This window comes from Bacillus rossius, chromosome 6, assembly GCF_032445375.1.
Source record: "Bacillus rossius redtenbacheri isolate Brsri chromosome 6, Brsri_v3, whole genome shotgun sequence".
NCBI classification, from domain to species: domain Eukaryota; kingdom Metazoa; phylum Arthropoda; class Insecta; order Phasmatodea; family Bacillidae; genus Bacillus; species Bacillus rossius.
The window spans coordinates 43,668,902-43,682,475 of NC_086334.1; the positions used below are offsets into that span (position 1 = coordinate 43,668,902).

Genomic DNA, 13,574 nt, shown 5'->3' on the forward strand with positions numbered 1-13,574 from the left:
GCCAGCCCTCCCGCGGAAACGTGTGAATTTCGCGGGAAACTGAACCGGCCAGGTTCGGGACAAATCGCACAGTGAAACATGGTTTTGCAAAGACTGAATTATTAATTAATAAAAAATTATGTTTAATAAAATCCTGTGGAAAAACATAATTATAACAATTTGTTGTAGTGCGGCGGAAGGATATGCCACACCCGGCCGGATCCTTGCGCCGGTGTAGCACTTGTTGTATGGCGTTCGCCTCGTCGCACGAACTGCACTTTGCTGCGCGCACGGGCGCGTTCGGTGCACACGCTTTTGCGAGACGTTGATGAGGCATAGCGGTCTATGCGACAGAGGAGCATTGGCGGTCGGCGTCACCACCTTTGCCATATTGTGACGCCCAAAATATAAGTTATTGAATCCATTTGGGGATGGTTAGTAAGAACGACTTGGAATTTCTTACATCTAAAATATTTACTTCCATAAAATATAGTCCTTTAAAACTGTTCACAATTCAAGCACATAATTCAATGATTTAGATGGCCCCTGACACCTAAGTACAAGTGGCCATCCTCTGGCTTTGTGCGCTACATCCGGTAACAAGATCGTCTAGTTACTGTTTGGTTTCTTTTTGAGTACAAAATTGCAAAAGGCCACACGAACAATGCCATTTAATGTGTTTTATGATGTTTAAAAAAATTATACACACATGTAATTAAATGAAAAGGTTAGGATGCAGTAGGGTCGTAAATTTGTTTTTATACCACACCTTAATTTAAAAAAAACTCATATTATATTTTTTTTATTACAGCGAACAACATCTTTCCGTAATTTAAATATTTAAAAATAAAATAATTTACCCATTTGAAATATTATTGTTATAATGTTGTCTACATGCAATTAGTTTTGTTACATTGTTTGAATTCAAATTGCATAGAACACGATTTTTTTCTGGAAATATTGTTCTAAAATGAAGAATGGAAAACTATTCTAAAAGTTTTTATAGCGATTAGTGTTATTTTTACCTGCATCATACATGAGATGCAAAAGAAAACGTAAGACTTCACAGTTCATTGGCATTTGAGGTATGTGCACTCTGTTTCTGACACAAAAACTATTTAATTTTGTCATTTGACTTAGGTTTCAGCTAAACGAAAGTCAGATTGAGTTTACAAATAATGAATGAGGAAACTGCAAATAGAAATGCATTTAAAATAAGGTACACAAGGAAAAAATTGTTGGAAATTGGTGAAAAACCAATATGTAAAAAAATGCCAGATTGCTTTTCAGCATCATGTAAGAATCTTGCAGAACACTCATCCAGTTCTGTTGATAAACATAAATATTCACAACCCCAGGATTGCGTAAGTAACCCACCTTATGATATAGTAACAATGTATCAACAACCATTAAATGAACATAGATTGAACATGCGTACTTTCCATGCTGGAGGATCTCGAAGTCAGATACATCAAGAAGGTGATTTTTTTCCACAAAGGCCAAATTTTGTAAATATTTGTGGAACTCCAGACTTAGTTCCACCTAAAAGTAAACGAAACAAACCTAACAGTTTTTGGCCAAATCGTTTCCCGAATCAACACTACCAAAATAAGCATTTAGAAAGTAACTATGCTGAGTCCATGAATAAGAGCGGAACCAAAAACAAAAGTAAAAATGAAATACTAATGAATGAAACAGTTTCTGTTGATCATTTTGGTAAGGAAAAAAGTACAAGCACTGAGCCTGCAGCAAAAGATCTAGAATATATTAAACCTGTAGATGAAAATAAGGAAAATGTCAACTATGATAAAGAATTTGAAAATAGTATTGAATTTAGCTCAAATGAAAATATAGCTCCCAAAATGTTGGAAAAACAATGGTTTTCAAAGTATGATCATGGTAACGTAAAAGATCATTTGGAAAAAAATCAAACTAATTGTCAATTGGTTGGTGATACTTTATTTCAAGTATCGAGCAAAGACTTTCAGACTGAAGTTAAGAATGCTAGTACAGCTAAAATTTTTCCTTCTTTCAGTTCACCTAGCTTTGGAAAGAATGGAAAAGGAGATGGTGTTAATCAAAACGAAGGAGGTTCTAATGACATGTTTATGACAACAGATTTAAATGTTACCACCAAGAAAGAGTATTTCATTACTTCTTCAAAAATGCAAATCTCACCAACAAAAGACTATCTAGTGCCCGAATACAAAGTGAACAATTCATCAGTAGTATCCAATAGCAATGCACCCAGTGACATCACCAACATCATGAGCAATCTAAAAATCCAGACCAAGCAACACAGCGGCCAAGGAGATTCACCTTCAACATGTTTCATGGTTGAAAATAACATGTGCTACCTTCCTCGACCCGAGCCCAGTGAAGGCCTTAATCAACATTCGTCACCAAAAGCCATGCCTGAGTATTGTGATTCAAAACTGTCCACTAACTACTCCAGCATCCACATCCCTGAAGCAAATGCTGAATCTTCTCCAGAATCAGTGACTTCAGCAGAGACCAAACAGAAGAAGAGTCCTCGTGAAATCTTTCCGGACTTAACGCAGCTGCAGCCAGAACAGAAAATGGAGGCTAACACAAAAAGCACTCCCAAAATTACCAACCCAAGGGCTCTTTTAATGCAGCTGCCATTCGACATACAGTTGCTGGTAAAAAATGCCAAACCGACCAGCGAGATGCTGAGTCGAACGGAGGCCATGGCAACTCTTAGCGGCTTAAAGAATGGCCAAATGACGCTGGACCACTTGGCTCGACAGCTGCAGAACTCTGCCCTCCAGCAGCGACACAAGGAACTGCTCGCATGCATTCTCAAGATGTGCATACAGGACCCGCTCCTGATGGGCCATGGCAGATGCGATCCTAGCCCCACCTCAGGCACTCCGAAGAAAGAGGGCACCGCCGTAAAGCCAGCGATGGCCTGGGTCTTGACGAAGGTGCCGTCGGAGCAGCTGGGCCCCGCGTACTGCCAGCTGTTGCAGAGCCCCCGGTCGGGCGTGGTGTACCCTGCCTCCCAGCTGCTGATGGGGCCCCGCCCCATTATGCCACTCCCAGCAAGGATCATGCAAAAGAACCACGCAGCCCGCCTGCTGCAAGAGCAGCTACGCCAGCTGGGCCCTGCGCAGCCGCCTCGCAGCTTCGGGGCGGAGGAACTGGACAACTTCAACCTGCAGCCTGCACCGGAGGACTCAAAGTAGTGCCACTGATGACATCTTCCTGCTCAGCTCTGGGAGAAACTGTTTATTGGCTAGAAAATATTTCTCTGTCAGGAACTGTTTAGGTTCTTTGTGTTATGATGTACTTATGTACCAAGGTACTGTATTGTGTATTATTTATTATTTTGTTGTTATTGTTGTTGTTGCTAGAATGTATGTAATGTTACAGTACGGACAATATGTTACTGTTCGTAGTTTCCTTGCTGGAGGATCTTGAAATCTGATGCATCAAGAAGGTCAAGTAACAAAATTTAAGCACACATTTTCTCTTATTGCTACCCAATTTGTTTCATAATCAGTTGTTGCATTTGATAAACATGTAAATTCAAGATTTGAATAAAATTTTTGATGAATGGTTTTCTTCTCCAGAAGTAAAGCTTTAAGTCTTGTCTTATTCACATAGGAACACTATTGATAAACCATTAAACTTGGGGGTGTTATGCTAATTACCTAGTTTATGTAATAATTTAATATGACAAAAATATAATAGATACAGTAATATTCCTTGATAGCAAACTTAGTTGTATAGAGTTAGTAGATGTATTCTTGTGTTCCAGTGCTGAATATCAAAGTAGGGAAACCAACATTTTAAATATCAAACATTTTTTGATGTTAAAAACTTGACTTTCATGTTTCTTGAACAAAAATCCTCTCATGAATCTAACATTAAAATAAACAAAGATTTACTGAAGTCTACTTTTTACCATCAAGCATAGAACTTCTTATTTTATTTTGTGATGATAAAACTATACAATGCCACAATACATAAATCTAATAATAGAAAACTAAACCCAAACTCTTACATATCTTGCATCCCCTTCTTCTTATAACTGAATATCAAACATGCCAAGCAAATAGTTTTTGTTATCCCCACCAAGTAAACTATTTGAAAAAGATGTAAAACTTTACTTTTAACAGTCCTTTGCATTCCATGCCTTTAGACTTAGCAGTGGATGTAAGTAATAATTACAATTATTGGTACCTACTACACTTAAAAATATTGTTATTTTTTTTTTCTTTAAATGTCTCACTACCACGCAATGTAAAACAAAAAGTTTCCAAAACAATTACACTGCCTGAAATGTTAATTGGCTTAGTTGTGTTCGTCTAGAAATTTCTCTCTGTCTCCCTCCTGCCTGCACACACCGCTCCCTTCCACTACCATTCAATGTTTACTCCCTGACTTACCCTCCACAGCTTGGCTCAGGAACGTACTCAGAATTTCATTTCATAAAAAAAGGGGGGGGGGGGGGGGAATAAAATTAATTTTCCCGCTGCTTTTTGATGGTTGAGAATGATAGATTTTTTTAGGATTTGAGGGGTGAGGAAAAGAACCTTCCCTAATCCCCTCCCCTCTGCCTAGGCCCCTGGCTTGGATGACTGGAGGAAGCAAACTAAACTGTCAGTTCTCATGCACATTATAATCCACGAAGCCTAGATGAACCAAGAGATGCATTTATATTTTCCCACTATGTTCCAAAAATTCATTTTTCATTTTGAGAATCTTAAATTTGTTTTCTGAAATAAGTTAAGATCACTCCATTTGCACAACAGATCAATTCGTGGTACACACTCGTTTATTGTTGGCACAAGGGAGGCAGTTCACTGGTATTTTTCCCCAATCTGATCGCGCTCTGGTTTTGGGCACAAGCTAAAAGTGCAAGGATAGCCAATCCCTATGTTTCGATGTAAGAAGTGGACAAGAGATGATATATCACAGCATTTAAGAGTGCAGTTAAGTTATGTTTTTATAACCATTTTTGCCTCAAAAATGTAGGTAGGGTGTCTGTCTGAAAATTAGTAAAGTTATTCAAATAATATGAATATTCAGTTCAGGCTGTAATGCAGTTTTATTTCTCCCAACTGTAGGGGAACCGATAGTTTCCATGGTGTCATGGAATATTCGCCTCTGATTATGTAATGTTTTAAAAATGATGAAACAACTGGTCTTATCAAAACATGTTAAAGCAGATGATCTTAACTGAGTTAGTATCTGTAAATGTGTACAATAGTTTTTTTTTCTTTGGTTAGAAGCAGAGTATGGGAGAAGAAAGGAAAGGACAAAATGTATAAAATTTTTGTATGTTACCATAGTAGCAAAAGCAAAGGAAGAATGTGAGTGAGGATTTCGTTTAAGTTGGGGGGCTGGATAGTAAAAAGTAAATCACCTTTTCTTTTTATTAATAATGGACTGCACACACACTAAGTGAAGTGCTGCTATTTTCATTCAAAATAATAATTTTGTACTGTTATTAGACGTGATATCAGAAGTAATCTTTTGTTTTAGATTTGGGCCTTTGATATTGCATATGTCTTTGATCTCGCTGTCAATGAGGTATAAAGCCCAAATAAAATAAAAATTGCTTATGTTGTTAACTGAAGACATCTCATCAAGAATTAAGTTGTTAGCAATTAAGTTGTGAAGGCTTTTTCTTTATGGAATATGCCTGACACTTTAGCACAACTTTATTTCCATTACTTTTGTTCAATCTAAGGTCTTACTTAACTGAAGAGAATAAATATTTTATTCAAGAGTCAAGCACTTAAAATTTGATACTTATTTGCTGTTTCAAAAAAAATTTGGCTTGTAACAAAAAACTTTATTTTTTTTTTGCCTTATGAAACTTATTACCATCCTAGAGATTATTTCTATAAGGCAAGACTTTAACAGCCAGTACTACTAAATGTAAAGACCATCACATAAATATTCCTACATGAGGTCATAATACTATAAGAATATTGACCAAGTTAATATACCTTGCACACTGAATCATCACTGCTAAATCTTAGGGAAATGCTGGAGGAATTGACAGAAGGTTTTAATTTTGGTCAATTTGTTGTGACAGTAAGACATGTTCTAATTATCTGAAGTGGTACTGTAGGTGATTTTATGATGATTGCATACACACAGCCCCTGGAGGATGAGGTTTCTCCTTGAATACCTCAAAGCTATTACGTCTGGTGATCCCTTAGTGAACTCAGCCAAGAGAGATCAGCTTTTATTTTGAAAAAATTCATGAAAATAAATATGTGAATTGTTTAGTCATACTGCTGCAATTTAAGGAGTGTTATTTTTGATGTATTTAATACATTTATAGAAACATGCTAAATTAAAATACCACTTATCAACAAAAAATTGTTACTTTATTTAATACGTCATTAAAAATGCAAATGTATGGGGAAATTGTTACATTTTCAAGAGGATGATAAAAATTTATCTAAAACCAACCTCTGCAAGGAACGTTTTTATTTTGCTTCAAGATAGTACTCGTACAGCAAATGGTTATTTTCGTGCATGTTTATTGCATCTGGTAAAGAATTATTTTTTTTTGTGTGTTGGGATTGAAGAGTCACCCAGTTTGACATTCGAGTGACTGCTTCAGTGGACCCAAGGGAATCACTGAGGGTTGGGGTCAATACTTATTTGGCATATCACATCATAGCACATCATACCTCCAAAGATTTTTTATGAAAATGAGTTTAACATAAACCTTGTTAATTTTTTTACTTTTCACAGTGTCTTGTGATTTGTGTTCCCATTGATTTAGGCAAATCTAACAATCATATGTTAACAGTAGCTTACAGATTAATTACACTAGGTAAGTTTTCTAGTTACTAATGAGCAAGAAAAATCTTGTGCAAGTGTGTGTATGTAAAGTATGTATGCTTCAAAGGAACATATAGTTTTTAATCTCAAGTAATTTTTGTTTTAGCTTGAATTACTGAAATCAGTCTGTAAATACTTCCTGCAAACAAACCTTAACTTATTGAGCTCATTCAACTTTTATTATTGTTATTATTATATTAGAATGTTATTAAAAAAGTTAAAAAAAATTCCAGTGATGAGATTGAACCTCACCTCTTGAGGTTTCCAAGTTCATGCTCTACCGCTGTGTTAGTAAGCCTCTTGGGAATTTAGAAGGAGAATATGTATTATATTCATTGAAATGTCAATTTTCTTAGGTATTTTGAAAACTGTGATTACTTTTTACTATAACTATTTTTGTTTATCAAATATATTTATATTCTAGGGTAGTTTCACTATCACAAAGTTTTTGGCACACAAATACATTTTGTATGTCCCCTAATGTTTACGAAAGTGACTATATAGGGGTTTATTTTACTATACTTGGATCCGCCATCTTTGTGACAAATTTCTGTTAAACGACTTTGTTCCATTTCCACAAAATTACTCCTACCATATGCTGTATACAGAGAGCTAAGATGTCTAATCATCAAAAATATTAATAAGGACAAAGTTTCTTATACTGCGGGACAAATTTTGAGATAAATGACTCCGTCATTCCTTCGTTTTGGGTGTAAATATGCCTGCTGTGCACTTTTGTTGCCAATGGTAAAAGCTTTTGATGTGAAAGCATTTTTCTAAACAATTACAAAATATACCTAACCTCAGTAAATTTCTAAGCTATAGTACAAAATTACTTTCCACCATTGTTAATCTGCTATAAACTATATTTTTGAAATTTTATTTTTATTATTTAAGGTTTGTGTTTTTAATTTATCGCAAACTGTTCTTACAATGTGACAATATTAGCATCCTGAAATTTGCGCAAGCGAAGCTGTTTGTGGTTAGCCAGGGGTGCCCACAAGGGGGGGGTAACGACGCAGACTGCGTCATTAAAATGTCAAGGGGGGAGGAGTTGTCAAAAGACGAGAAAATATATATATCATTTACATACTTATAGCTTATAATGTGAAAATACGTTTCTAGTGCTTTGATAATTGAAAGGGATCTTGTATATCAAATTGGCAACCCCAAACTTTCCTCAACAAAAGCAGTTTGGCATCTGTTGGTTCAGGATAGTCCCTATCCCCGCTTCGACAATAAGCGCACACACGCATATGACCAAAATTATTACTATTAGAAAATTAGTTTTAATTAATGCAAAATGTGACAAAATATAATACTAAAAAAGTATAATATTATAAAATCATTGAGAAAATGGCACAAAAAAATTCGGGGGGGAGGGGGGGGGGGGCACCTCTGGGTTAGCTGATAAACTTTTATCAAAATTTTACAATTAAATGTTAAAATTTGCTTTTGGAGAGGGAAACAAATAACTAACAACATTATCACAGAACCATTTTGCTTTTTCACAGATATGTTTCTGGCTCAAATGAGATGATGTACAAATGAGTAGAGTACGAGATTAAAATAAATAGTGTCTCTCCAGTTCTTTCAAAGAAATTTTATTGAGTTCTTGTGAAAACACAAAAGGTTTTAATCATATCACAAGCATAAAAGAAAAAAAAGTCATCAATCAACTCTTCACACATTGCTCATAAGTTCTTACAAAGTCAGTAAACCCAAATCTAAAGTCAACTAAGCTATTTTAGACACCATACTTTTTGCAGCCTTATTTTATAACCTTTATCACAGTAGCAAGTTCAAGAAAAACTCATCCAGCTTTTCTGCACTCAGTCAAATTCCCATAACAACCACAGCACACCTTTAACGCCTTGCCATTTCACAAGGAACTATATAACATTAATTTGTACAGGTACACATTTCGCCACATTCTGAGTTTCCGTGCAAAAAAATTCTCATTCACCTAATTAGCATGTCTGCTCTGGCATTTGGCTGGGTTATTGTATCACAATCTCGTAAATACACCTAATAAGCTGCAGTAAAAACTAATAAAAAAATTACTATCCCCCCAGATGATTACGATTTACAAATTGCTGGCAAATTTCAATTTAAACTAAAATGAACAGATTTTGACATAATACGTATAATTTTTGGGTGGATAACAGAATTACAATATTCATGTAAAAGTTACACAATAAGGCTGCTATAAAAATATTCAAAATTAAAGTTTGCGCAACCTATAATTAATGTACAATACGTAATGTTTGAGCTATCAAATATCTTTCTTCATAGCTTTATGTATCTTGACAGTAAAAATAATATAAACTTATATGAAACTACACAAAATAAAAAATGCAGACAGCGGAAAACAGAGAGGTGTCCACTATTAAAAAATTGAACTAACACACTTTATGTACAGAATTACAGTCTGGGAAAGAGAGGAAAAGGAAGCTTTTCAATACAATAAACAAAACTGATAAATCAGTGAGGAAAGCCCAAAGAAAATAATATTTTAAGAATAAATATCTATGTAGAAGCACAGCAATTTTTTTTTTTTTTACAGTTAAGGGGGCGAAAAAGCTTGAGAGTCGTCTACAAACTGCCGAGTTTCATGCCAGCAGTTCCTGCCTCGGGCAGCGGGCGTGGGACGCGGAGCCTCACATGTCAGACTGCCCTGCACCTGTCACACAGAGAACAGCGTCAGCCCTCCGCTACCTCGCTCTGCTACGCTGCTACCTCGCTCTGGACACGCTTCAAGCACCTCTGACTGCAGCATGTTCGTTTCACAAGAAATTGAAATCCTAACACGGCGAAGATTGACAATAAGAGGAACGGAGCATGGGTAAAACACATTACACCACCAAATGAATTAAAACACTTTCAACTCATCACGAAGATCAATATATACTCAAACATTTTAATGTTCCTATTCATTTTTTTTTGTATTCTCTTTGTTTCTTATAAAATTATTCTTCAATTATGGTAGCTAAAACTATTGTGATGTAGTTTATAACACAATACAGTATAATGATTAAGAATTTTACTGTATTGGACTGAATAGAATTCTGTAATTATTACTAAAATTTAGAGTCAAAAACTATCATCCAACCAATAGATGTAACTTTGGAAGAAAAAATAACTGCTGCCCAAAACTTGGAGAATGTGTAATAGAGTTCATGAAAACATAATCACGTTATTGAACTTTTATAAAATTAAAACTGAATAATAAATTCAAATTTTGTATATTATTTTCCTCAGAATTGAGGTGCTTACGTAAGACATAAACAAAGCTAAGGTGTTGTAGTTAAATACGGCTGATACAAGCATGTTCAGTTCTTCTTGTAAAGAAATATCAATATGCTGAGTGAGTTGATGGCGTTTTATTATTTTTAGTGTTGCAGTATATAATTAAAAACATTTTGCTGAAAAGTGAATTTAACTGTCCAAAGGACATTTTTTTCTGAAGTTCACTCTTCCAGAAAACTTTGATTTACATGCAAGCAGACTTATGTTTGTGCCAACATGGTATTATTAAATTGAAACTATTAAAAATTAATGTTTATCAATGTTATGAGCAAATCTGAAGGTTTTTTTTATACTTACAGAACAGAAAACAATTTCAATTCTCATAAACCTTGATGGCAGTGAAGACATAAATTTGATGCTGTTTTTTAAAGTCTAGGGTAACCTGTCAAAAAGGTCAGGTCTCTAGATTTAGCATTCAAAAATACCAAACAATACAAAATATTAACTTGGTTGAAAATGTGTGATTTTCAACATAAAATTTGTCTTAGAATTTTGGGTTAGCAGAAACCAATAAATTCAAACAAATAATGTCAAAGAAGTCCACTGGCAAATAAAAATGTAATATGTATTTGTTCCAAACAACAAATGCACTGACTTTCCAGACACAACAATTTGAATGGTTAATGTACAGGAAAACATGATAAACACAAAAACAAATAACACCAGCATTCAAGCAGCGTAAAACACATCGCTGTTGCCAGGCAAGAGAGGAAATAAAACAAGCAAACTGTTGCACGGCGTGATAGTTCCAGCCATTTTTCAGTTAGTGGCGGACAACATGCAGGAAGCCAATCAAATCGTTCAACACCTCACATGTCTCCACAGCGCTGCGTTGCCCGCGAAATGAAACTACTTTCCATTTCTCCAGCCATGGAAGATCTTGCACCTATAGTTCCCGCACTAAACTTATTTATATTTATTTATTTTTGCAAACATATCTTACATGTCCTAAGTACATCCTTGAACACTACGTAAAGTATGTATAAATTGAACTTGCAAGCATTTGAGGTCATCTGTGTAAATCCTGAAAACATCAGGGAATTGTGCTCCAATGATGTGATACTCATACTAGATCTACCATAAAAAATTATATATACAAAGTCACAAAAAATTAGACAGAAAAACAACTTTAAAAATAATTTCAAAAGATTTTCAGTACTGACAATATATGTGCAGAAAAAAAAAACTATGAATTTGGTATTAATTTAGGCACTAAATGTTCCATATGATGATGTGTCTCCAGTTGAACCTTGTTTAGTATTCTAAGATGTAGAAAGCGAACACTAACTGGCAGTCACGCAGTACGGAATGCTTCAGTTACCGCCCATCTCTTCCTTTCTTTCCATCTGCGTGCACTGCTCCTCTTTCCTCAACCTTCATAGCCCTCGTCCGGTATAATCCACACCGCCTAGACTTGCACTATGGGCTTTTACTTTCCTCTGCACATTATACCTCCATTTACTGTGAAGCTAATCTGGACTACTGACACAGAAATAAAGTGTTAAGATCACATCACATCAAAACTTCACTTTAACAACAAACTGATTCCAAGTTGACACAAGTTTATTTGGGAAGCGAAAACCTGGAACTGTTGTCCCCATCTTGGCTGACTGGCGAAAAACGTGAAGATAGCAGATCTCTGAGCTGCGGTGAAAGAAGTTGACAAGAGACAATGAAACCTGGCCTTTTATAATGGAGTAAAGAACATTCAAACAAAAAAAAAATTATTTCAATGATTCAGTGTGTTTGTTAAGACATTAGTGATGTTAGTTAATAAATGTATCTAATAGATTCCTCATGTAAACACAGTCCATTCATGTTTATTTGATCTCTTTTGGAATCTACCTTTGAAAAAAGTAACTGCTTATGGTTCAACGCAATCAGGTTTGCATCGGTACGCTCCGTCAAGTTATAGAAATTCGAGAGAAGTAACTCAACAACTTGAGAGAGTTTGTTCCATTTCGGCTAATTATTTAATATTTACGTTGAACACTGTTAAACTGGTAAACTTGAGTGGCTTAACACACTCAAAAAAGTATTTTGTATAATTTTTTTCGTATTTAGTTGCCAAAGTCACATTTTTAGCATTTTTGTGTAGTACTGATAATAATTAATACATAGATTACCAAGCTGAAACATCTTAGGTTCAAAGGCATTGATACTGTATATTTTATAATGCAAATTTAATTTCTTTCAGTAAAACTTACATTTTTCTGAATTGAAACTAAACCATTTCATAAAATAGCCATTTCCATTGTCTTTAAACCTAAAAAGTTTAAATTCTGTGATCTATTTAAATCTCCTTATCGGTAATGCACAAAAATGCTAAAAATGTGACTTTGGCAACTAACTACATAACTTATGCAAAAATTGGGCAATATACATTTTGTTTTGTGAAATTTAAGCTACTCAAAAAGTATTCAAGTTGAATGCAAATATAAATTAATAACCTGGTACGGGACAAACTCTCTTAATATGTTATTATAAGTGCTACGTTTAAAAATGGCTGGCCACTTTAAATACGGTGGATGAATATAGTAAGTAAATTACAAGCAGATCTTGTAAAAATTTTCAATAAAGGTATATCAACTATAGGCAGTTTACTCTGCTATGAAGAATGGAGACCAAAAGTGAAAGGATGATTATATTGCACTGGTTTTTGCCAGCCTTCGTTTTGTGGACCAGATTTTAAGTTAACTGGATGGTCCAAATACAGTGGGTTCCAAACCACTTTGTTATTAAACTGGTGCTCATAAACAGGGTGGCCACTCACCGGGAAAACCGGGAAAACCGGGATTTATCAGGGAAATCACGTTGATCGGGAATTATCAGGGAAATGTCAGGGAATTTTTTTAATAACCGGGAATTTTTTGTGTCATTTATATTTCCCTGCCAACCATTACGGATTTTCCGTTATTATTACGGATTTAACACAATATTACGGAATTACGGAACATCGCTGGTTTATTACGGAAACGAGGCTTTGTGCTGCTGGGTAACGGAAAAAAAATTCCGTTTCTGGTGTGCGTGTTTCGTGAACGCAGTTCGAATACATCACATGGTTGCGCAGATAACGGAACTGATAAATGTGTGCATGTACTGTCGAAATAAGTAGATTAATTGTTGTGTTTTGTAATAGAAATGGTACGGTATTACGTCCGTTGTACGATACAACTAGTACATATTCTCGGACTTTTCGTCTGTTAGCTACTTATATCACGATAATTTTTGTACGGTACTTTGGCTAACCTGTCTTGTGTTGTTTACTTTCTTGAAAGCCATTTTTTCCATCAAAGTGTTTTTGTCGTGTGTACAGACATGAAACCTTTTTATGTTGTTCGATAGTGTTGTGTTCTTCAGTGCCGGTTGTAGAAATGAAGCGTGTGACAGAACAATGTGTATCTGGGTCAAAAAAAAAAAAGAACGTTATTCTTCAGAACTTTCGACCAAAC

At 35.2% G+C, this 13,574-nt stretch overlaps 2 protein-coding genes across 9 annotated transcripts in view; one reads left to right on the forward strand and one right to left on the reverse strand.

The window, feature by feature from the left end:
- The first annotated feature begins 875 nt into the window (after window positions 1-875).
- LOC134533111 (uncharacterized) lies at window positions 876-3,577 on the forward strand. The gene is made up of 2 exons (XM_063370370.1): window positions 876-1,034; window positions 1,120-3,577. The coding sequence occupies exon 2, from the start codon at window positions 1,158-1,160 to the stop codon at window positions 3,186-3,188; it is 2,031 nt and encodes a 676-aa protein (XP_063226440.1). The 5' UTR covers window positions 876-1,034; window positions 1,120-1,157; the 3' UTR covers window positions 3,189-3,577.
- A 4,824-nt stretch (window positions 3,578-8,401) lies between these two features.
- Window positions 8,402-13,574, reverse strand: part of LOC134533107 (trithorax group protein osa-like) — a 132,651-nt gene continuing 127,478 nt past the window's right edge. For all 8 annotated transcript variants that reach the window (XM_063370358.1, XM_063370362.1, XM_063370366.1 and 5 more), the window contains one exon: window positions 8,402-9,496. In XM_063370358.1, coding sequence (XP_063226428.1) covers window positions 9,474-9,496 — 23 coding nt within the window. In that variant the 3' untranslated portion in view covers window positions 8,402-9,473. The remainder of the gene's footprint in view (window positions 9,497-13,574) is intronic.